This window comes from Myotis myotis, unplaced genomic scaffold, assembly GCF_014108235.1.
Source record: "Myotis myotis isolate mMyoMyo1 unplaced genomic scaffold, mMyoMyo1.p scaffold_m19_p_23, whole genome shotgun sequence".
NCBI lineage: Eukaryota > Metazoa > Chordata > Mammalia > Chiroptera > Vespertilionidae > Myotis > Myotis myotis.
This window is the reverse complement of record NW_023416328.1, coordinates 5249522-5275624: the sequence shown is the minus strand read 5'-3', so window position 1 is coordinate 5275624 and position 26103 is coordinate 5249522. Positions and strand designations below refer to the sequence as shown.

Here is a 26103-nt window from a genome sequence, read left to right as displayed (position 1 = left end):
AGGAAAAGGAGGAAAATTAAGAAAAGGGCAATAAGAGAGAATATTTTTGTCAGTCACTCTGCTATGCACTCTCCATGCATTCTTTTGTTGTTGTTAATCCTCACTCGAGGATATTTTTCCATTGATTTTTAGAGAGAGTGGAAAGGAGGGGGAGAGACAGAGAGAGAAACGTCGATGTGAGAGAGACACATCAATTGGTTGCCTCCCGCACGCACCCTGACCAGGGCCAGGAATTGAGCCTGCAACTGAGGTACGTACCCTTGACCGGAATCGAACCTGGGGCCCCTCAGTCTGTGGGCCAACACTCTATCCACTGAGCCAAACCGGCTAGGGCTCTCCAAGCATTCTTTCATTTATTTCTCAAAGCAACCCACTCTTCCTTGAAATTCTAGCAGAGTCTACTAATACCACAGTAAGACTGGGGGATTGAGTAAAAATCACCCCACAAGCTTTTTAAATGGCTAATTATGACCCAGCACTTTTTCTAGGTGACAGAACCGCAACCTAGAGGAAGAGCCAGCAGAATCCCAGGTCGGGGCTGGACCTGCAGCACCGCGCTCACGCTCTCCTCATGCGGGCCTCTGTGCAGGTTTCCGAATCTGGCTTCCCCTTTATTTCCCTTTCTTATTGTGGGATGAGTGGTCTTCACACAGTAACAGGGGAGGCACCATGAAGCAAGCCAGACCTCTTCTCCAAGAACACACACTCTAGTTTCCTTTAAGCTGTGCTGCAATAGGTCTTGTGACACCCTCACCAGCATATAATGCAGCTGTTGTAATCACTTCATTTCCCCATTTGGATGGCAATCCTTAACCAACCCTGCTTCCCAGCAAAAACTCAGGGCCCTGAGATCACAGTTAGGGGAACTGCATTGGAATCGCTTAATAGTTACACTAAGTCACTGGTTTCAACTACTGGAACGAGGCCTGTCTTCCAGCGGCCATGAGGCAAGAGCAGAGGGAATCCAATCACTGGCCAGATGGGAAGTACGGAGGAATGGAGCCTATCGCTTCTGGAATACTGTGGTAGGGGAGCTCAAGTATCCACCGCTCATTTGAGATGAAGGGCGCCCCTCCTACCGTCACTGTATCTGCGGCACCCATTACAAAGCTTCCTGCAAAGAACCTTCTGTCTGGCTCGACTGGGAAAGCTATAAGCGTAGCACCTAAAGCAGAAACAAGCACAACAGCTGTTGATATGACAGTAAGTAGCATTATATTCAGAGATCTCTTCTGGGCCATTGTACACTGTCCCACACTCACAGCTAAAAGTAGTCAACTATGAACTGCAACTAAATGAAGTTTGCCGTGAGCAAAACATCTGAGAATTAGGGAATACTGACTTAATTTACAAGGATCCCTCAATTGCTAAAGACCAGGGATCCAAGGTTCATTCTTCAGTTACGGAGCAGAAAGATGACAATGATCATAACACAATAAAAATATATTCAATAAAAACTGTACTTGAAATTTCTGCGTTTTATAAATATCCCAATGGAAAAATGGTGCATGCTATAATGCATTTATTTTTCTATTTACAAAAGAAAAAAAATTCGAGTATTTTAACCAATAGCCTTTGTTCAGAAAACTCTCTGAAGAGTCAGACTGTATGACAACCCAATCCACACACACACACACACACACACACACACACACACACACACGCTATTCTACAGCGATTTCCAAGTCAACTCGGTAGCTTTTTACTGCTATTCATACAAATAGACGATTGCTCTGATTTTATTCACAGAAATTACACTCAAACCTAACCTCCGTGGTTCAGTATATTTCCCGCATGCAGTTATAGTAAAGTATTCACTTCTAATGAAGTCTTACAAGTGTTGGAGACATACCACAAAGAAGGTATGGCGCAGGGAAACTCCTTCCTCCTGTACTAAACAGGATCGACTAGACACCGGGCAATAGAATGCTACCCCCACAGACAAGACTTATAATAAAAGGCGAGAGCAGTGCAGGCAGGAGGCAAAGGGGAGAGAAACGGTGGTGTGACTTACGTGTGTCACTCTCACAGTGAGGCAGGAGCAGGCTGACAAAGCCTCCAGCAGAAGGCAAGGCACAGAGCAAACACGCCGAGATGCCAAGTGGGTGGTACAATCATGAGTCAGGGGTGGGGTCGGTGGGGAGGGAAGGGGCGGGAGAACGAGCACTTACTCGGTCAGGAGCTTGTGCAACTTGTGATAACCCCGCTGCAAGGCCAAGCTGGCAGGTGTCGCTCCTTCCTGGTTATGGATGCTGAGCGCTCCTCGGCCACCTGGCTTCTGCAACAGGAACCACGTCAGCCTCAGCAGGCCCAGCCGCACGGCAAAATGCATCAATGTCTCCCGGGGGCCGCCATCTGCAGAGGGGGAGAAGATGTGAAGAAGCGAGGGGAGAAGGTGAAAAACAAAAAAGCAAACCAACAAAAAGGCAAGGTAGTGAACACCACGACCTCCAAGTACCTAAGATCCTAAAGTTAAGGCCACAACGTACAACATGAACGATTCTGCAGTGGCCGAGGAAAGACAGCTCTCAAGGGAAAACAAAATAAAGTTAGAAAAAAACAATGAGGAGCAAAATCTCCAATAGGAGACAGTTCCACATGAGGATCAAGCCTTTTCTACATTCCAATTTAATACACCTGTTCTATGAACTGATATATGAGCTAATTTATAAGGGTGGCTCCGTGGTTCAGTATATTCTTTTCCTTACCAAAAAAAAGTGGGTGGCCCAGCAGGTGTGGCTCAGTGGTTGAGAGTCCACCTATGAAGCAGGAGGTCATGGTTCGATTCTCGGTCAGGGCACATGCCCGGGTTGTGGGCTTGATCCCCAGTAGGGGCGTGCAGGAGGCAGCCGATCCATGATTCTCTGTCATCACTGATATTTTTTTCTCTCTCTCCCCCTCTCCCTTCCTCTCTGAAATCAATACAAATACACATATCCTTTAAAAAGTGGATGTAGTTCACAACGTGGGGATCCAGCAGGAAGAGTTATTGATTTTGTTCCTTTTGCATCCGTTTAAACGCTAGTTTAAACCTACAATTTAGGATTAATCTCTGTTCTTTCCTCTCTGTACCTATATATTTTTCCTCTGATGTTCCTTTGTATTTTTCCTCTCTTCTGAGAGTTACTCAACTGTGTTTTCAGACCACTAACTGCATTTCCTATGATGTCAATGAGGTCCTTTGTCCCCGTCTGAATTGAATTATGCCATGGGATGCTGGATGTCCTCGCATCATGTCAGCCAACTCCCTGTCCGTCTTTGCCCTCACTGTGATGGCTTCTCTGCAGATGTAATTAAAGCCCCTAATCAGTTCATTTAATAAGGAAGATATCCCGGATAAGCCGGCGGGCCTGAGGCAGTTGGAAGGCTTCGAAGGCAGGGCTGTTTCCCCAGGAGAGAGAACCCGCCTGTGGGAGCCGGTGTCTGGGAGCTGGCGGTGCCTCTGCTCCAGAGCTCCGTCCTGCTCCGTCTCCCCTTCCCACTGTCCGAGGACCACACTCTGGCTCACGCCGGTGAGTCTGAGCTTGCCTGCCCGTGACCTTCTATTCTTGCTCGACAAATTTGGGGCTTGCTTAGTGAGCCCCCACAATCACGTAAGCTATTCCCGATAATAAATTTTTTTTTAATATATTTTTATCTCAGAGAGGAAGGAAGAGGGAGAGACAATCATGGATCAGCTGCCTCCCGCACGCCCCCTACTGGGGATCGAGCCCACAACCCAGGCATGTGCCCTGACCAGGAATCAAACTGTGACCTCCTGGTTCCTAGGTGGATGTTCAACCACTGAGACATACCGGCTGGGCTCCCTGTAATAAATCTTAATACATACTTGTTCCCCCTAATGCTTCTGATTCTCTGGCTGAAAGCTGACTGACATGCTCATTAAGCCTATTTTTCTCCTTGCTGCTTCCTTCTCTAATTTCATTAGAAGCCTGACTTCTTCGATCTTTTAAAGGACAAATGGAAAATCTCTTCTCAATTTTTCTTTGGTTTCTTAAAGAAAATTATACTCAGAGAGCCTTCCATGAACACTCATGATATGTTCCCATTTCCTTGATGCTGTAATGTTCTTCTGTAGGCCATATGCTGGCTGGTTGGTTTTCCTGGTTAACCATCAATTGGAAAAATCCCTGTGTTGCCCCAGCTCTTACCCACAGAGCAGGTATCGGAAATGCCCGGGCCCCCCTTGCTATCTACTCAGATGCTGGAAGCACCTCCTGTACATACGTGCCCAGATGTGCAGAGAAAGCTGATGTGCCCGGAGAGCAATTCAGCTATGAAATGCTAGGCGGCTGCATCTTCTTCAAACTGCCGGATTTTCTAACTAAGCAAAGCGCTGCAGGTTCTGCGAACAACATAGCAATCAAAGCCTGTGTGTACTTTTCTCACCCCATCGAGCCACCCAGAGGCACGGCTACCGTAGCTTCCGAACCTCTATCTATGAGACGCCAATATCCACATTCTTTCCACTATTCTGAACTGCCTCTCACATACACCTGAAGCTCGTATGACGCAGGAAGTCTACACCCCGTGGGGAAGGAGAACAGAAGGCCGGTGTGAGATGTGGGCTCTTGGAAAAATGACACTTGTAATCTTGCGACAGAATCAAGGTTTGACAGGCAACAAAGCCTGGCGGAGCTGAGGTCCTGCCATCACTAGAAACTGCTTGTCTTGGGCGTCAAGACAGTAGTAATCCTCTGTGAAGAGAAAAATCCCTTGGCGGTCTTTTCATATTTCATTATTTTCTTTCGTAGTAGCTATGACAGCTGAAAAACACATAAATACTAGCGAGTGCAGCTAAGGAAAAATTTCCATGAAAACCTATGGAACAAGTTTGAAACAGGCAGCAACTGATTATGGTTGAGGTTCTATTAACCAACATCAGGCACACAGAGCTGAGAACGCACAGGCTGTTTTCAGCAAAGTCTTTATTCAGCCTGTCTCCTCCTCCTCTCCACCCAAATTTCTCTGTGTGGGAGGATGCCCACCTCCCGTGACGATGAGCTTTCCTTTTCACCTAGTCCCGCGGTACCACGACTGACTAAGAATGAGGCGTCCCCAGCGTGTTTCTCCTCCTTCCTCTTCAATAGGCCCACCCTCCGACCTGAGAGGTATGCTGACTGCTACTGTTCCGGGTTCCTTCCGGGAAAAAGCATCTTAATCCATCATTTTCACTCACCACCGAGGTATTAAAAAGCTAAAACAACTAGTCCAGTCGGTGTGGCTCAGCAGTTGAGCACTGACCCAGGAACCAACAGGCCACTGGTTCAATTCAAGGTTAGGGTAGATGCCCGGGTTGTGGCCTCCATCCCCAGTAGGGGGCGTGCAGGAGGCAATCAATGATTCTCTCTCATCATTTGTTTTTATTTCTCTCCCTCTCTCTTCCCTTCTGAAATCAATAAAAACAGACTCTAAAAAAGGAAAAGAAAAGCCCTAGCAGATTTAGCTCAGTGGATAGAGCATCGGCCTGAGACGAAGGGTCCTGGGTTGAATTCCAGTGAAGGGCATGTACCTGGGTTGCAGGCTCCATCCCTGACCCCGATCGGGGCTCATGCAGGAGGCAACCAATCGCTGTCTCTCTCTCACATTGATGTTTCTCTTTTTGTCTCTTCCCCTCCCTTTCACTGTCTCTAAGAATCAATAAAAAATATCCTTGGGTGAGATTAACTAACTAAATACATACATACATACATACATACATACATACAATTTAAAAAAGCTAAAACAACCGATACTTGGTAACTCACAGGGAAGGTACCCTTACCCCACCATCCACCGTCCCCCCAGATGAATCCTTACTGGCATTTAAGGGAGAACTAAGGCTAAAAGAACAGTGTAGAGGCTGCTTTAGGCAACTAGAGATTAAAGAACACTTAGAAGAATTCAAATGGACAAGCCCCTCTTGCTCATGTTTAAAGTGAGGATTAACTTTAGAAATAAGTTAAAGCAAAACAGACACAGTCTCATTATGCTGTTCTTTCCTTTTATAAGACATGTTCCTTTCCCTCATCAGAGCTCAAATTTGTCTCTAAAAGGCTACTGCATATTGGCCCTGGTATGTTCAAAATGCACAGCTCTGCTCACTAGCACACAAGATCCAAATTATTTTCCTCCACTTTATATGTGAAGAAACTGAGAAACAGATTAGCATTCTGCACAAACCCTTGCAGGGAAGCCAGGAGGTAAACAAACTGACTCCACTGCCTAAGTTCTTTCCCGTTTACCATAGGAAAGCTAAACCAGAAGTTCTTAATTTCACGTCCATTCCTGCGGTTCAAGGCAGCAATGAATCCCGAAATTATATGTAAATTTCTGCAGGACTATATGTATTTTTTTCCGTAGGAGAAATCTGAGCTATTTTAAAAGGAGTCACTGACCTGAAAAAAAAAAAGTAAAAGCTCCGCATCCGAACAATTAGTATGAGGATTAAGCTCAAATCTTACATGACGCCTTTGTACAAGCATTAAGCTGGAATACCAGTAAATATCCTCGCCTTTAATAGCAAGGAGCCCTGTTATGTAACAAGTGCCCTATTTACCTGTTTCATTATCCAGGCAACAAGCTCACTTGGTACCTTCTTTCTTTAAACAACTTTTAAAAAGTGTTAGAGGTACAACTCGACGTGATCAGAATGTTCCTCTACATTCATCCCCGGGACAGCAAGCAAGCCCCTCTCAACTGAAGCTACTCTGCCCTTAAAATACTCAGTCTTTGTAGATTCTAATCCCCAACTGATTGAACAGTTAAAACTGCAGAATTCGAATCTAGCCCTTGAAACCAGATTCCTGCTCCCAGTTGTTGACTCGAAGGCAGGAGTATATCAAGACCTTTCCATGCATTTCACCTTGCAAAGTATACCCCTAACTTGTTCATTTTCATTTGTTCTTTAATTATTTTTAATGTATGTAAAAATTCACTTTTGTACAGTCTCATGATTTGGAACACATGCATGGATTCTTATAACCACCACTGCCAAAATGCAGAACCATTCCAACACCCAAAGAATTCCCTCAGATACCCCTCTGCTGTCAGACGCTCCCCCCTCCTAGACTTGGCAACTACCAATCGAGTTTCTGTGCCTATAATTTTGCCTTTTCCAGAATCTCTCATAAATGAAATCATACAGTAAACACCCTTTGGACACTGACTTTCTTACTTAGCACAATGCATTTCAAATGCATCCAAGTTGTTGCACATGGCAATAGTTCTTATTGCTGAGTAATACTCAAGTGTGGATGTACCACGGCTTGTTTATACATTCGCCGAGTGAGAGATATGGGTTACTTCCAGTTTTTGGTGATTATAAATAATTTGCCATAGGCATATTTGTGTGAAGATTTTTTGAGTGAATGGAAGATTTCTGTTCTCTAGGAGGAAGAGGCAGAAGTGGAATTGCTGGGTCATACAGTAAATGCACATGTGGCATTATAAGAAACTGCCAAACCATCTCCTAGAGTGGTGATATCACTCTGCACTCCCAGAGTGGAAGGGAAGATGAGGACAGAGCGAGAGAAACATTGACGTGAGAGAGCAAGCACATCAATTAGTCGCCTCCCGCATATACCCTAACCAGGGCCAGGGATCGAGCCTGCAACCGAGATACATGTCCCTTGACCTGAATCGAACATGGACCCTTCAGTCCGCAGGCCTATACTCTATCCACTGAGCCAAACCGGCTAGGGCTGGCACTTGGTATGTTTAACCTTAGCTTTCCTCATAGGTGTGTAATGGTACCTTACTGTGATGTTAATGCATTTTCCTAAGTGTTCACATTTGCTTTAACCTGTGCTAGCACTACTTGAGCAATTATACAATAGAAGCTTAAGAATTCCACGGAAAGTCCACAAAAATATTAAAGCTGGTCAGTTCCCTATTAAAGACAAGGAAGCTAAGGTCCAGAGAGGGGAACTGAGACGCCTAAAGCTTCAGACCTGCGCTTTTTCTAGTAAAGTTGACCTTTGAGCAACAAGGGGGTAGGGGCACCGCCGATGCAGTCAAAAATCAGCATATAACTAAGCCAGCCTTCTGTGCAGGTGGATTCCCACCCATAGACTGAAATCGTGCGAACAAGAAGCCTGCGCAGTTGAAACCCATGTTGCTCAGGATGAAATGGATTTCTTGTTGATATGGTAACATGAACAAACTATCCAACTCCCGTGCCTTCTTGAAAGAAACAAAGAAACAAAACCATAAAAAACCATAAGCTCCAAAAGTAACTACTGCACCCCATCTTGACAGAGACTCATGAATGGCAACCAGAATAAGCAGTCCCAGGCCAGCGCAGACACAGTGGGGCTGTGGGCGTGTGGCCCCAACATTAGGTGTCTGGCGAGGCGCTCATGCCCTGCACAAGGGCAAACACTCTGACCTCCAGGTCTTGGCATTGCAGAGGGTTCTTGGACACTGTATCAGCAAGGAAAAGGCAGGAAAGGTGATTTCTTCCTGATATGATTTTAGAGTCTACACTTGCCTTTGTGTTCTACCTGGATTGCCTTGGCATGTCCACAGTAAGCCCCTGAGGGTAGGGGGCGGCATTTCTGCGGGTGATCACAGGCTTAACTGTTAAATTCAGTGAATACGAGAGAGGCTAAGGTGGCAAATACCCCTCACCAATCTTCCATGGGGTCATGGGAGGAAGAAGGCGTGTATTTGATGGGTCTGTGCAAGCAGGAACTGAGCGTGCCCCTGGCTCAGCCTCCTCCGAGCATCCCTCCTCAGGACCTGCTACCTGCAGAGGCGGTGACTTCGGGTCTGCGCTCCCTAAAGAACACGGTCACCAAAGCTGCGTGGACACTGAAGGGCAGTCCTGTGACTGTCCAGCTCTTTGAGAGATAAAGTAGAAAGGACAGCAAATCCTTCGGGCAGGAGGTCTGATGTCAGTCTTCCAACCCAGCTTTATCAGTAACAGAAAAACATTTCCACCTCTCGCTGTGTACCTGCTAAATCTTTCAACTGGATTTGAACTTGGGAGGGAAAGAGGATGTTATTTATTGGACCCCAGGTTTAGGCTGTTTCACCGAAATTTATATATAAAACCATGGCATCTAGTAGATGGCATCTGCCACAAGAATAACTATGTGGGAAAACCCCTATCTGACTAAGAGGAACATCAGTGTGGGGGTTTCTTTGTTCTTGTTGTTTTGTGTGCCTGCCCATGGACTGAAGGATCTCAGGTTCGATTCCTTACGATTGCCAAGTTCCCCAGCCCTGGTGGGGGCAGTGCAGGAGGCAACCAATCGATATGTCTCTCTCATTGATGTTTCTCTCTCTCTCCCCCTCCTCCCTCCCTTTTACTCTCTCTGGAAATCAATGAAAAAAATATCTTCTGGTGAGAATTAAAACAAAACAAACAAACAAACAAACAAACAAACAAACAAACAAACAAACAAACCAAAAGACCCTGTAAGTATTCCAAACTCAGCTTGTCTTTGTGGGTCATTTAAGTTCTTACCACGCAAAGTCTGATTGGTCCCCAACACATTCCACTCCGCCGGCAGCTTCAGGTGTCGGAAAGCGAGGGCCACCTTCTCATCAAGGGAATTCACGTCTGTAGACGGGGGTCCTGACCGATCAAGAAAGCGGGTGAAGTTCAGCGCCTGCTGGTTCCCAGCGCTGGTGGCCAGGAACTGGGCTGCATCATACGCCTCGTCCTGGACGAACTCAAAGTCTTCTTCCGCCACCACAAACACGGGGAGGCCCTCTTTGGAAGCACATAGCAGCACCTTCACTGTCTCACAGCAGTCGTGACCTTGAGAAAACACACGGAACAGGAAGACAGTACAGTGTTAGTCGCCTTCAGCTGAGAGGACACACATGGCCTCACTGCCCTTCTTGCATGATACACACGTCCCATGCCTGGGAGTCCCTCCTTCCCCTGAGCTCTGGCAGCAATCTTCCAAACTTCTAACAACTCCATCTCCAGCTCTATTGTTTGCAAGTACGGCGCAGTCCCTTACCAAATGGCAGACAACTGTATCTCAGCTGTCACCATACGTCCCACATAGTGTTTGGCACTCAACAGTCCCTGAGCATTTCAATATATACCGAACTGCGGCTGTTCAATTTGAACAAACTAAAAAAATGAATGCTCGCCCAGCTGGCATGGCTCAGAGGTTGAGCACTGACCTATGAACAGGAGGTCATGGTTTAATTCCCAGTAAGGGCACGTGCCCGGGGTGCGGGCTCAATCCCCAGGAGGGGGCATGCCGGAGGCAGCTGATCAAGGATTCACCATTGATGTTTCTATCTCTCTCTCTCCCTTCCTCTATGTAATCAATCTATATATATAAAAGGCTAATATGCAAAGTGTCCCCTCGGGAGTTCGACCAAGAGAGACTGGGAGTTCAATTGCCCGCTATGATGTGCACTGACCACCAGGGGGTGGCATGGAACGAGGGAAGGCCCTGGCTGGCCAGAAGCCAGAAAACCCCAATCGGCCCTGATTGCTGGACAGGCCTAGGGACCCTACCCGTGCACAAATTTTGTGCACTGGGCCTCTAATAAAAAATAGATTTTTAAAAAATATATCTTTCTGATGAGAACAAAATAAAGGAGAGGGAACTGACGTTGTTGCTTTGCCTGATTAACCACAGGCACCTGTACATCCATGGCTCCCCTGAGTCCATTCCCATGCAAGGACTGCTTTTCCACGGGGGGGGGGGGGGGGGGGGGGGGAGGCCCAGTGAAACCCTCTATGTGGCCCATGACCCTGGCTTTCCATGCTATGGGCACAGGCGAACAGAGGTTTCAGACCTGGACAGAACAAACTAAGCTTTCGGTTGTCTTTGCAAGAGAACACAGCAATTTTTTTCCCACGTTTCCCATGAGAACAGGAAAAGTGATTTTCCACATACTTTTCCCCCAGGGACCTCCTTCAGCCCTTTAGCCTGTAACAGAAGAAGTCTCTCGCTGCTGTGGGATTTCAGATTGGTAATCAGTCTTTACCAACCACCACCTACTGCATACCAGGCATTTTCTCTACACAACCAATTCGGTAGCGATGTATTTATCAAGGGTTGTCCGCGTCTTATGGATGAGAGAACTGCGACCTCAAGGCTACACACATTAAGAAGCAGAGCCCATTATTCAAATTCAAGTCTGACGCCAAAGGGCATGGCCTAATGCACCTGATGATGCGAGAGTTCTGTGCCACATTGTCTATAACCAAAGGAGAGGAATGACAGCTTTGCCCCTGCCTGAAAGGCGCCCAATACTTGGAATGAGAAGCCAGTAGAACTGTTAGGCCAAAATAACAGGTTCAGGAACCTCCAAGATCAGTCTCCCTGTAGACACACAGCTCTACCAGATACTCCCACTGCCTTCGGAGTTGAATTCTTCCTATGAAGGTTTTAAGAAACTAAGGGACCCTCTGTGTGCGCGCATGTGTGTACACCCACGTATGCATTCCAGCTCAATATGTACTTTGAACTTATGCAATAAAATGAGGGGGAAAACACCTGAATCTTTCTTTGAAGGGCAGCCAGCCTAATTACATATGACAACCATGTCAGCAGAAACAAGTCGACTGAGTCAGGGAGGAGGCTTGGTGTTTCCCTGGCAGAAAGTGAGTATATCTTTTCAACTGTTCTAACATCTAACAATAGCTGGACAGCCACCAAGCCCAGGAACTGTGATTAGAAGGTAAAGATGAGTCAGGTAAGTCTCCGCCCTTCAGAGGTTTCCGGTCCACAAACAGGAGTCAAACAAGCTGCAGATAACTGCAAGTCACAATGGAATGGGTTCTATAAGAAACATACAGGCTTGGCAGGCGTGGTTCAGTGGTTGAGCCACAGTTCGATTCCAGGTCAGGGCACATGGCCAGGTTGTGAGCTCCATCCCCAGTGGGGGCCTGGCCTGCAGGAGGCAGCAAATCGATGACTCTCATCATTGATGTCTCTATCTCTCCCTCTCCCTTCCTTTCTGAAATCAATAAAAATATAGTTAAAAAATAAAATGAACGGTCCTGATTCTTTCTTACCAGTCTCCTTCCCCACACTTGTGCAAAGGTGAGAAACCTGAAACCTTGAACCAGAAGGGGAGTCGCATTGCCACTAAAATTAATAGCATTTACGGCACTGCAACGTCACCTTCTGGATATAACCAGAGAGTTCAGACCATATTCCAGTTCTTCAACTTCGTGTGTCTGTCTCTCTCTCTCTCTCTCTCTCTCTCTCTCTCTCTCTCTCTCTCTCTCTCACACACACACACACACACACACACACACACACACACACAGCAATGGCCATGGGGAAGCAATGCCACCTGACTCCTGACTAGAGTACAGAAGCAGCGTATCTGCGCAGAAATCTACCTGGAATTGCTAAAATGACTGTTTACGATGCTGGGATGGGTGGGGACAAACGAGGGGAGAAACAGAGGTGAGGGGTATGAGGTATGTGTGCAAGCCAAGTGCTCAGCGGTGTAGGCAGTAATGTCTCTCGCTGCTTTAGCAGCAGAATTTGTGTAGAAAGTGGCTGGGTGAACTACTGGCAGCTCTCTTTGCAGAAAGTGAAAATAAAACTGTGTATTAGAGGAGGTAGAATGTCAGAAAAGGCCATGAAAGGGATATGTACGAGAAGCCATCTGATTGTCAGCCCAGTATTTCCCCTTCAGACATGAACTCACGACCTAGAGGAGAAACTATGAATCATCTTAAGCGAACAGTGCCATAAATCTGGAATTTGTTTGATATGATTATAGGCCTGCTTCTTTTTCAAAAGAAAAACTGAGGATTCAAAGAGGACTGGAGAACGGACGGTTTCCTGGATTAGTCTTCGCTAAACGGAGTAAATTGGAAGAGTTACTACTGATGAAGAATAAAGTGCCTCACCCTGCCGTCTGGATCCAACCACACGAGGCTGGCCGGGCGCCTCTCTCACATTAATGTTTCCTATTAGGCTCAAGTGCTTCTTAAGATTATTTTTTAATCCTTCTACCCTTTCAGATGAAGCATCTAGAGAAAAAAATCAACACTTTCAAAACAAGGTGATATGGGTCTACAATACAATAAACTAAAATCACTGCATATGCACACAGAAGACCTCTGGCTGCCATAAATTAGCTCTGGAGCCATGACTTCTGCATGGGCCATTCATTTCCTGAGTGCCGTCGTGCACACAGAAATGCAAGGTGTCTACATCTACACTGCCTAGCCAATTCAATGTAATATCCAATTCCAAAATAGCCAATCCAATACGATAATCACCATTTAACTTCTTTTTATGTGAAACAGAAGCTGCAATGGAGAGAAGAGTAGCAAGGTTCCAGCCAATTCCGTGGTGTTTTCCTTCCACTCAATTCTCTAGTAACTAAGGAAAATAAAAATCACGGGTCTTTTTAAAAAGGGGAAGTTCTGAGAAACTGGCTGTGCTTCTTCTGAAGAAAGTTCGCCCAGGGGATTCGGAGGGAAAGAAGAGAGCTAAGCTGTTAAAGAAACATGACCGACACTGCCTTCTGAAGTTATCCCATAGGCAGGTCCCGCTCATTTACAATAGAAATATAAAGTCAAAGGGGTGGGACAGGGCTGTTCCTAACTGGATGAAATAAACGGAAGGGGTCCTAAAGCAGCAGCTGTAGAGTCAGAAAATATTAGCTTTGAATCTCACCCTCCATGGCAGACAGCCTGGGTTTTCCTGAAAAAGTCATTCAACCATGAAGCCCGTTTGCACAAAGGTATGCTATCACCGGACATAACACAGGTACCTAAAATTGTTAGTTATTATTATTCGTTACTAAATGCTCCTGCTCCAGAAAATAGCCCTAGGAGTCTGCAAAGAGCTCTGTAAATGGCCCAATGAAGCTTCTGAGCTGGATGTTGCCTTTGGCAGAACTGAAAAAATTAAGGGAAGGGGAAGAATGCAGAATAAACAAAAACACGAGAGAGAAACAAAATTTAACTGCTGACGGTCCTCTGCAAAGCATCTAACCTAAACCTTTTTTTAGCCTGCAGGTCAGGAGGTGTGTGCTCCTGAGGGTGGAAGAGCTTTTCCACGGGTCTCTTATCACTCCATGAAGCAGCCGTCGCCATGGAAACGAAATATTGCTACAGATAAACAAACAGCTGCAGCATGGCCCAAGAATGACTTCATTTCCTGTTAAGCTAAAAGCAGCACACATCCCATCCGGGCCTTCTCTGCTGGAGATGGAACAATTGGGACTTTGTTTGACCGGCTGGCTCTCCAGAAAGGAACCCTGAAAGTGCTTGCTGGTTCAGTCAAGCCCAGACCCACTCTGCACACCTCCACACAGAAAGGTTGCATTATTAGTCAATGGTGGAAAATAGAAAAATAGTGTCTTTTTCTTCCCTTTGAAGTGGCTAAACAGGGTTAAAGGAAATCTTTAGTCTTCAGACCCACACTCTACCAGATGAGATGATATGCACAAGTATGCACCCCTACAAGTTTTTGGTAGCCTAATGATAGATGCCCAAATTTGGTGTGTAAACCGTGCTTGTATGTACATGAGTATTTTTAAAAATATATTTTAATTAATTTCTAAGATGCAAGTAGAGGGAGAGAGAGATAGAAACATCAATGATGACGGAGAATCATGGATCGGCTGCCTCCTGCATGCCCTTTACTGGGGATCAAGCCCACAACCCGGGCATGTGCCCTGACTGGGAATCAAACCATGACCTCCTGGTTCATAGGTCGACACTCAACCACTGAGCCACACTGGCCGAGCACCACAGTCTTTCAACTGTAGGTAAGTCAAGAAAAGATTACTTTTGCTCGGCTGGTATGACTCAGTAGGGGGTGTGCAGGAGGCAGCCAATCAATAATTCTCTCTTATCACTGATGTTTCTCTCTCCCTTTTCCTTTCTCTCTGAAATCAATAAAAATATACTTTAAAAAAGAAGAAATGATTACTTTTAAAATCCTTTACAACTTCTTTATAAGCAAACACAAACTTCTCACCAGAAAACAAGCAAAACAGTGAGAAAAATAGAAGAAATAATCTCAATATCATAAGTCAAAGAGGTGTGTGTGTGTGTGTGTGTGTGTGTGTGTGTGTGTTTAATATATTTTTATTGATTTCAGAAAGGGAGGGTGAGGGAGAGAGAGACAGAAACATCAATGATGAGAGGGAATCATTGATTGGCTGCCTCTTGGACACTGGACCGAGCCTGCAACCCAGGCATGTGCCCTTGACCGGAATTCAACCTGGGACCCTTTGGTGCGCAGGCCGACGCTCTATCCACTGAGCCAACCCAGCCAGGGCGAGGTGTGTGTGTGCGTGTGTGTGTTTTCAAGGAGACAATTTAGAAATATCTTGTTCCCCTCCAAATAAAAGATTAGAGACTAACATCAGGAAGTCGCTGCCTTTGGAAGGTCAATCAATCATCTCATTAGTAAAAACAAAAATATTACAAAACATGGTCAGCAAAACACAGAAAACTCTAAAGAGACACCAAAGCCAGCAGTCGGTATGAAACATGACATGAACAGCAAGAACAAGGCACAAAGCTCTTTTCCGTCCCGTAGTCAGCAAACTGACCAGGCCTGCAGAGCTAGTCCCACACGTGAGCAGAGAGCACGCAGACACCCGCACGGCTGCAGACAGACCGCACATCTGTCCGGGAACTGGGGGGCACAGGCAAGCACAGACTTTCCATGAAGCGTCCTGGCTGATCTGACGCCGCCCTCAGCAGACAGGAAATCGGAGGCTGTCAGTGCGGCTCACTGACGCACAGAGAAGACCAAAGGTAGCTCTGGAAAGCGGGCACAGGCTCCTGCCCGAGCCAACAACTCAATTCAAGAAAGAAGAGACTCCTTTGCATTTTTCAAAAGGAAGAGTGCATGTGTGTGTGCCTGCACAAGTGCACAGCTTTCTAGTAGAGTGACTTCTAAGAACCAGAATGAATTGGGACGCAGTGAGAACACTGTGCCATCGCGTGGCAGGGACTCCTAACACAAGCCTTTCTTAGCATACACCTGTGACCCACACTGACAAAAATCACATGCCTGCTCAGCTGGCGTGGCTCAGTGGGTGAGCGTTGACCTATGAACCAGGAGGTCAAGGTTTGATTCCTGGTCAGAGCACATGCCCGGGCTGCGGGCTCCATCCCCAGTGTGGGGGGTGCAGGAGGCAGCCGATCCATGATTCTCTCTCATCATTTATGTTTCTCTCTCTTCCTCCCACTCCCTTTCTCTCTGAAATAAAAAAACAAAACAAAACACATTTTAAAAATCACATACCAGTGAAGGTGAAGGACCTGTGGGGCATATCCACCTCCAACCAAGAGGCCAGACTCTCCTGGTTCTCGTGACTGAGGATCTCAGCTAGGGCCCAAGGCTACACCCATTACATTTGTCCTTTCTCTTACAGCTACTTGCATTCGCCTTGTGGGTGATGCTTTCTCTCTCTCTCCCCCCCTCTTTTTCTCTCCCCCTCCACCCCCAACTTTTACTCCTAAAGTGTGTATACTTCTGGAAGGAATAATTTTATAAAAATTGCCTCCGTGCCTTTCTCAATCAGATACTCCCCGCTGAGGAGCTGCTCCCCGTCACCCCGCATACTAAAATGCTAGCCAGTGGTGACACTACAGGAACCTGCTAGTGCGCAGCCCTCCACCTCCAGATCAGACTTTGGGACATGATACACATCACAGAAAACAAGAGGAGTGCCGCTTCAAATTACAGAGAAGGATACTTAATACTCTTTAGAAAGAAATCAGTATCTATCCTGAAGTCCTTGTTAAATTTCCTCTCCCTAAAATTTTTTGGGGGGAAATATTCACACAATTGCCCAGAATCTTTAAATCCTGTACTTTTAAAAATCATTTTTGCCAAGTAGAAGGATAAATACAGATTTCAACTGTCATTATCCCAGTTCTTGAATGTGGTAAAATTTCCAGGATTTGGTAAGTATCAGATATGAAGTTAACTTATATAAAATGGCACAGCAACAAAAAACTGGCAATCTGATTCAATACTGGCAAGACCAGATACTGGATAATTTTTTTACAGCATTTATTTTAATAAAGTGGAACCAGGGTTATATAAAAACACTAGTAAAAAGAAACGTTTCCATTCAAATTAAATCCATTTTATTCTCTAAAGAAAAACAGTTCAATTGTCAACACTTCGTAGAGATTCCCCCCAATGTGTTTGCTTTTGTTTTCTGATAAACTGGCCAATTATTAACACTGACGCAAGGTCAATTAAGGTAAGCAGCTCATCCCCAAACACAAATCAATGCATCTTCAGGTGTTAGGATAGGTCAAGAGGTAGCCATTATTTTATCAGCCATTCCATGGATACAGCAATGACTTTGTAAAAAAAAAAAAAAAAAGTAAGTAAACATTTTTCTTTTAACTCTGTTAAAATTATAAATGTAACAGCAAAAAAAGTACTTGTTCTACCATAACTGTAACTTGTTAATTTGGGGCAAGTCGGGCTCTCATGGAGCTTCTTCAAGCCTTCCCCCCACGGATACTGAGGAATGTGCTGCTGCTGTTTTGACCTGTGACAGAACCAGATGTGCAGTCTCACCTGTGACCACGTGAGAGCGTCCACCTTCGCGTGAGCTTTAGTTTCCCCAATCCTCAGCATTCCAATAAACTAATATTTTTGCTGAGCCTGGTTTTTATTTTTTCATTTTATTTCACCATTTTATTTCATTTATTTTTAGTTTGGGTCTAATTTTTGTGGAACTAGAAAGGTATGATCGAAATAGTTAATTTAAAAGTGTATTTAAAAATAAAGATGTGACCATAGTTCTATCACCCTGATTCACGCCATACTAGTGAACACAGAATAAAAGTGTTCGAGAACTGGTAAAGGCTAGTGAAGATTCCACGCAAATACTCACCAGGAGTGATGGTCTCCAGCGTATCGGAGCTGACCTTCCGGGTACTTGTACAGTGATGAAGGGTAGAACCCAAAAACACCAAGTAAAACACTACATCATCCTCAACTTTGTCCTCTTCAGCGAGCAATACAGTAACAACACAGTCGCCCTAGGAAAGGGAAAGATGAGCAAGGAGGCTTTAGTAGGGTTCCTCTTGGGAGTCTATCTTTACAAAACACCACAATTAAGGCAAAATCGCACGAATCATCTCAACTGTGCCCCATTCTAGGAGGTTTACACAAACACAAACACGGACTGAGCACTGGCGTGCAGTCAATATTCTAGGCACTGAGAATACAAAGTGACCCAAAAATAAGGCTTCTGTCCCCTTTAGGCTTACATTTTATTGCAGCTAATTAGACAAATAAGTAAACTAACAAGGTAACAGATGGTATATTTAAATCTTGACAAATTGGAATGGGAGAGGGGAGAGAAATCAAGGCAAATCCAAAAATAAGGCAGAGAGGATGGAGGAGGCCTATGTTGAATTACCCTTAACCTCTGGGTTCCAGTTGCAGGAGTAATCCTCTAAATCAGGGGTGGGCAAACTTTTTGACTCGAGGGCCACAATGGGCTCTTAAACTGGACCGGAGGGCCGGAACAAAAGCATGGATGGAGTGTTTGTGTGAACTAATATAAATTCAAAGTAAACATCATTACATGAAAGGGTACGGTCTTTTTTTTCAATAGTTTTATTCATTTCAAAGGGGCCGGCCGGCCCGCGGGCCGTAGTTTGCCCACGGATGCTCTAAATCCTAGCCCCCAGAAATCATTACCGAGCCCACCATTCCCCAGCAAGGGCAGGGGCATCTGACAGCGCTGGCCTGGTAACGGTCGAGTGCATAGAGCATACGCCTGGGCACATAAATGAAGATAATACCTCTCTCCTTGCAGCTAAAACAGGATGAGGCCAAAGGGGGTTACAGGTGTGAGTACCCAAAACACAGTTCATTCTTGTATTCTTATTTATTAACTATACGAACGACTGTAAACCTACTTTTGCCCCACCATTTATAGAAAAACTCTTAGAACACATCAGCTTTATGATAATATTCTTAATCTATAAGGATGGGGAGGGTTGTTTTTCTTACAAGTTGTGTTTCCTGACCATCTGGAATCCCCACTCTGCTTTCTACACCCCACTACTAAACTCGTGGGAGTCAGATAAAAATCTTGGGCCAATAACTCTGCTCACGACCCTGCAACTATGTAGAGATTTTTTTTATTAGTTTTATATGTTAATTTTTTAAATTGAGGTCAGTGGCTAAATTAAACATATTCTATGAAATACAGCCCTAACTACCATTCTCCCAATCATCAACATTATATAATTCATGTTGTAACCATAAACAAAAGATTTTAAAGCACTGAGATTTAAAGCACTGCAGTTCAGTATTATGTAAATCTTAATAACAACAGCGGGAAAACCAATTCAGAGAAAACCATGCCATGTTAAGTAGGGGACAGAATTCTCCTTACTTACAGTATGTTTTAAGCCTTTCCATTTTAGCAACGAGAGCCACGCCCACAGGAGAACCACGCCACCCTGTGGCCACAACTAACTAAGCCCAGCAGCAGAACAGAGCAGCAGGTAGTGTTTTACCAAACACTGAACACTAAAGTCAAACCTAGGATCAGGCTCGTAACAGAAATGCGGCAATAGGTTGATTGTGGAAACACAGCTCAGAACAGTCCCCAAAGCCCTGTGCCAGGTAGGCGCTCAGATCTGTAGAATGCAGCAGTACGAAGCCAGAACGAACGACACATATCATTGATGTCTCAATCTCTCCCTCTCCCTTCCTTTCTGAAATCAATAAAAATATATTTTAAAAAATAAAATAAAGTTTTATTGAAGCACAGCCACACCCATCTGCTTACATACTGTCTATGGCTACGTTTGCACTAGAAGGGCAGGCCACAGCAGTGTTGAGTGGTTGCTACAGACTCCCTGGTCCTCAAACCTAAATTATTTACAATGTGGACTTTTGCAGAAAATAAGTTTTTCTCACTTAAATATCTAACCTGAATTCTAAGAACATGGCTTCCTTTTCTAGATCAAGGATTTTCTCTCCAGGTTCTCCCTTCTTTTAACTGGGGACAGGAGAATCGGTTAATAGGTAGCTGAAATCCTTTTAACGGAGCTCCCAAAAGCAACCTTTTTTCATTCCCAAGGCACAAGTTAGTTTCAAATTGCTTTCATAGCTGTATTTAATAGTTTCTTTTTTTTTTTTTTACATTAAGTCAAACTACCCCAAATATGAAGTAGAATGGAACACAGAAGGCTCAGTCACTTTAAAGCCACTTGAAATGGATTCCAAGGGGGCCTGGATTTAAAGTCCCTGCTTCCCCTGCATTCTGATAAAATCACTGACAGTAAATAACAAAAATTCTTACTCTGAGTTTCCACCACGTGACTCCCATTTTACTGCTTAAGTACCAGGCACCTACTATTACTTCAGATGGCCTTGAAAGATTAAGCAAGTGGAGTGGTGATTAAAATATAAAAACGAAAACCAGATCCTAAGTAAGAATTTTTGCTGAGGGGGTTGCTTTAATTACACCCTCCTTGAGGGATACCCTTGGCAAATGATTGTGCTGCCTAAGGAAGGCCAGCCCTCATGGAATAGATAGATAAATCAATCTGGCTGCCCAGTTAGCAAGTCTGTCACGTTTCTAACTACAACAGATACACTTATTAACAAGGGCAACTTTCAAGACGTTCTTGATTAACATATTAGCTGGACCCAACCCCAGAAGAGAATGCACCTACGCCTCTACTTCTCCAATAATCTCAACTCAAGAAACAGAGTGCTATTCTTACAATAGATTCAATGTACAGCATGATGCCCATGGTTTTAACTAGTTAAGAACACTGCATTATATATTTGAAAGTTCCAAGGAGAGAGATCTTAAAAGTTATAATAAAAAAATGCTGCAGCCCTAGCCGGTTTGGCTCAGTGGATAGAGCCTCGGCCTGCGGACTGACAAGTACTGGGTTCGATTTCGGTCAAGGGCACATGCCCAGATGGTAGTCTCTCTCTCTCTCTCCCCCTCTCCCTCTCCCTTACTCTCTGGAATCAATAAAAATATTTATTTTTTAAATGCTGCAACTGTATGTAGTAATGGATGTATTCACTACATTTATTGTGGGGACCATTTCAAATTGCATACACACACCAAAATCATTATGCTGTATACCTAAAACAATGTTATATGTCAGCTACATCTCAATAAATAAATATTATTTATCAGTATTAAGCCCCATATGAGCATGTTTTATTCATTGAACTGTCCCTTTTGTCTAGAATACGTAGCAAATGTTCAAAACACACACTTGGAAAAAAGAAAAAGGAGACACCAAAATTTTAATAGCTGTTATTCCTAAACAGTGATTGCGGCCGACTTTAATATACTCCATGCTTTCCTATGTTTTCCAATTTTTTAAAATAAAGAACGATTCGTACTTTAACCTAAATGGACAAGAAAAAATACAGCTTTGTGTGGTATGTGCTGGGAGGAAATTGGGGGAAGCGGGGTAGAAAATGCCATGTTATAAGCAGCAAATGTTCTAGAAAGGTTTATCTCACAGCAGTACCGTAACAAGGAAAACGAGAATAGACAAGGAAACCACTTAGAGAAAATACTAGCTTTTGGCATAAACTAAATTCATTCCAGATACACAGACCGGTTGATTTCAATGTTAGAAAATATTTGACATGTAAAGTTACCTTTTATTTCCATCAGGCTAAGCCTTTGCCAGACAAAAACATGGGTGAGTGAACTCCCTAGAACTTGCCTTCTTCATTTGTACAGCACTACCTTTCCTAACGCTACACAAAGCAATTATTTAAAATATTACTATTAACAATCATCAAAATTCACCTTGACTTCCAGCGTCATGATTTTGTAACACTAAGATATATGCAAATTCTTAAAGTTTTCCAAGCACTACCTCTTTGCCCATTAAAATAAAACCAGCAGGTGGCGCTCAATCAATCCGTTGCGTTCTCTGTGTGGTTTTACAGACCATTCTCCCTAATGGGGAAGAATCTTGAAACTTCAGCTGGAAAAGGAATCAAATTACAAAAAGTTTGGAAATCATTTAATGTAGGGTTTCTTTAATGGAAGGTTCCTTAAAAAGAAAAGAGTTTTTTAAAAGGCCTAAGAGCCGAAATCTTTTATTTCAATGTACAACCCTGCTTCTCAGTCTACCTACTCTTGTTTGAGCAAAGCTAAACTGGTCAGAGGGTGTTGCCTGGTGTCAAAAAAACCCAGCCTCTCCCAACCACAAATGTTTCACAACTCCCTGGAACTGCTAGAATAATTAGGTCAACACTTAAAGAGACAGACAGCCTTCCCTTTCCTATCGGGACCAGATATTTGGTTAAAATGCAGAGAAGATAGGATTTTTATTAATTCTTGGTAGAAATTTAATGAAAGAATTGGCAGTGGTTACATAAATCACCCTCTCTCCCCTGAAATGGGGACAATCTCTAAAATCTATCAGCCTGACTTCTGTTCTCATCCATGTCACTCACTCACTCACCAAGCTTCCTTGGTCTGTTCCCCTGGCCTTCCTCTAAAAATCACCCATGAAATCGGTCTCCAGGCTTCTGGGTCAGCCCTACACACACCAGGAAGCAACACAAGAGTCTCCAAAATACAATGTGACCAAGTTACTCCCCTGAAACTCTCGAACGGCCAACAGGACAACATCCTGACGCTTGAGCACGTCCCTTCAATTCGTGGCAAACAAGTCCCTCCTCAACCTAGCCCCTGCTTACCCCCTCCAGCCTCCTCTCCCTCAGAGCCTCCTCCAGCACTCACTCACTGCTCGCTGTGACATGCCACAGCACTGCCGGCTCAAGCACACACCCAGAGTGTTCAAGCCTCACTCTTATTTTTGTTTGTTAACCTTTACGGGAGGGTATTTTTTCCACTGAATTTTTTTTAGAGAGAGTGGAAGGGAGGGGGAGAGAGAAACATCAATACAAGAGACACGTCGAATGGTTGCCTCCCGCATGTGCCCTGATCAGGGCCAGGGATCGAGCCTGCAACCGAGGTATGTGCCCTTGACTAGAATCGAACCCAAGATCATCAGTCCACAGGCTGAAGCACTAACCACTGAGTAAGCCAATTAGGGCTAAGCCTCACTCTCACTACTTGTCTCACTGCCTGGCCATGCTGCTCCCTTTACCTGTCACATCCTCCCCTCCCCTGACTCATGGCTACAGCAAGAGAGGAAAGCATGAAACAAGACAATGCCTTCCCTTCCTGAGGAGACAGCGGCCCGTCCTCAGGTGAAAGGCCCCCTTGCCTGCTCTAACTCTGTGCCTCCCCCACCGCATGCGCACCAAGGTCTCCTTCGATTCCTGGAGCCTGTCCAGTTGGGGCAAGTGTATGGGCAATGCCTCAGGCGGGGAACCCAGCAGGTCAAGTTGAATCACACCTGCTCAGATCTCATTCCCAGCTCCGGGTACAGCAAGCTGTGAGGCCACAGAAAGGTATTAAAGCTGGCAAGAAGGACACTGTCAACCACACAAGATTAAGAAGGGCCGCTGCAAATGCAGGGCCACGGGCTTTGAGACCTGGGGAGCGCCAGCGGCACTGTTACCAGCTCCAGGATTGTTTTGGGAACTATCTCTCATGTTTTTGGGGTACGGCTAGATTGTAGACTCTATTATACTCACATATCTGAAGTGCATGGAACAATAATACTGGCTCTCTCATCAAGTGCTAACTCTACATCCTGTTTTCAGTGTCCTACACAGATTAGATACCACTGAATCCCTCAACAACCATAAAAGTAAGTACTGGTATTTTAACAAGCATCCAGCAAACAATAATCGGCACGAAGTAAATGTTCCCATCCGTTCCCAGGTAAATAAAATAATCCCCCATTTCAGAATTCCTATGTCTTTGCTTTCCGTACAATCTCAAGTAACACATGTTATTTCTCAAACAAAGCCAAATAAAGTAACAAAGTTTACTATTTGGGGGATTTATTTGATTATGGGTAACAAATTTTCACTAGATGGCAAAACTGGCTTTATATTATAAAACTCTGAAAAGCGGTCATCAGGAGTGCAGAAAGAGTAAAAAAAATATTAGTTTTATAGGTAAATTACAAAGCTTTCTGAAAGCTGACTAATCTTTCTAATTGATAACAAATAACTATTTTGGCATTAAACAATCCAAAGTACTTAAAAACCCTAAGAATAGTAAGAAGAACTATTCTATCATTTCAGATAATAGTAACATTTTTCCTATTCAGCATTACTGACAAAGCCATTTCCCATAAATATTCCAGCTTTGGTAAGTTTTCTTTCAAAGGGTCAATTTTTAAAAAAGACGTAAACTAGCTTTATGAAAACCTTTCTAAGGTGCATTACACATTCCCTGGCTTCTTAAATACAGACAGGAAGGGCACGGGCACTGACTGAACAGCTACCATGTGCTAGGACCTTTATTTTTATTGATTTTTTTTTAAATATATTGATTTCAGAGAGGAAGGGAGAGGAGACAGAAACCTCAATTATGAGAGACAATCACTGATTGATTACCTCCTATACGCGCCCCCTACTGGGGATGAAGCCCACAACCTGGGCATGTGTCCTGACCTGGAACTGAACCATGACCTCCTGGTTCATAGGTTGGTGCTCAACCACTGAGCCACACTGGCCAGGTGCCAGGACCTTTATATGTGGGGACAATATTTAAGTGCTGCAGAGTGAATGATATATGAGAAGCACTTCTCAAAGTACCTGGTACTTAATAAATGCTAGGTATTATTGTCATTTTAATATATTTAATCCTCACAAAAACCTTGTATTAGAGGTATTACTCTGCTGAATTCTACAGATGAAGAAACCAGGCTCCCACAGCTGGTGAGTACTAGCGCAGGAATTTAGACCCATATCCACGTGACTCCTGAGCCCCTGAACTTCACACAGGTTCTCCCAGTGTTGTCCCGGACCAGTAGCATCACGCCTGCCCCGGGGGAACTGACTAGAAATACAGCCCATTTCTGGCTCCTGGTGAAGGAGAAGATTCACTTTTAATTCTGACACTTAGTAAAATATGGACAACATATAATCATATGCATTATCCTGTGTCAAGGATAAAATAACCCATTTTAGAGAGATCTGGAAAATGGGCATTTGTGGAGAAAAGCTATTGGCTAAGAGAAACACCACAGCGACAGCTTCTTAATATTATACTGCTGGGATCCCTTAACCACACAAGACAGGACGAACGAGAATGTCAGCAAAACCTAACGAACTTTAAAGTAGAATTTAGGGGTATGGGAGGTGACCCCTGGCCAGTAACTAGCGCGAGAAGATGACAGCAATGGTAGGAAAGGAGCCCATAATCAGACTGGTGGGTCTCATGGACCTAAAAAGGAATGTAACATTGCCTGAGTGGACAGATAAAACTCACATTTCCTTGTGTGGACATAACAAAGGGAGACAGCTGAGAATTCCACCCTAGCTGCCAGATGCTCTCGTATCTGATGGGGCCAGCAGTTAATCCAAACAGAGCTTTGTGAAGGACTCCGAGGATGCACAGAGCCCATAGCTCTTTCTTAGTTTAAAAGGGAGTAAACAAACAAAGCTCTTGAGAGTACAGATGACATTCTCTGTACTAAGAACAGGGACCTCACAATCCCCTCATAAAAGGAAACAACTGGAATCGCTGGAGGAGACATGTGTGCGAAGGAGCAAAGTGACTAAAGGTGTGCATTACCGGTCCATTAATTAATCAATCAATTGGTGCACCCAGCACATGGCCGGTCTTGAACAGGTATTGCACGTGCATCTGAGCCCCTGTGGAAGCATCGAGTCCTTAAGACCAGATCCTCCATTCGCCTCCCCGGTGTTTCACAAATACCGAATGAATTAAAGGCACAGAGCATTACACTTGGTCTTCCTTGGATAGCAAGACTTCTCTTCGCTGGAACCAAATGAAAATTTTAACTCCAAACCCCTCCCCATAGTTGCTGTGATGCTTGAGGAACACCACGTTATTGTAACAGCATCCTCTAGACAGGCCCTGAAGCCACTGCTTTATGGATCTTCATCTGCTCTGAAAACGCCAAGGAAAACTAGAGAATGCCACCTGCAAGTCCAAAGCATGTTAACTTCCCAGGCAATACCAGTTTCTGGAGACTGATTAAAAACAGGAGGGAACCGAAGTTCTGTGAAACCATCAAGAGGTAGACTGAGGCCCTTGCTGGTTGGCTCAGTGGTTAGA

The 26103-nt window shown here is 44.5% G+C and overlaps 1 protein-coding gene across 24 annotated transcripts in view; it reads right to left on the bottom strand.

Annotated features, from left to right (window-relative positions):
- The window catches only part of AKAP13 (A-kinase anchoring protein 13), a 186241-nt gene that overhangs the window by 105872 nt on the left and 54266 nt on the right, over positions 1 to 26103 (bottom strand). For 22 of the 24 annotated variants that reach the window (XR_004975200.1, XR_004975199.1, XM_036355844.1 and 19 more), the window contains 3 exons: positions 17812 to 17959; positions 9452 to 9748; positions 2172 to 2355 (listed from right to left, as the gene is read on the bottom strand). Coding sequence is in view for 21 of the 24 variants with exons in the window: in XM_036355844.1 (XP_036211737.1) it covers positions 2172 to 2355; positions 9452 to 9748; positions 17812 to 17959 (629 nt within the window). In the remaining 3 variants the exon portion in view is untranslated. Of the gene's footprint in view, positions 1 to 2171; positions 2356 to 9451; positions 9749 to 17811; positions 17960 to 21732; positions 21766 to 26103 lie in introns of those variants that run through there. The other 2 variants (XM_036355846.1, XM_036355860.1) reach the window with 2 other exon arrangements.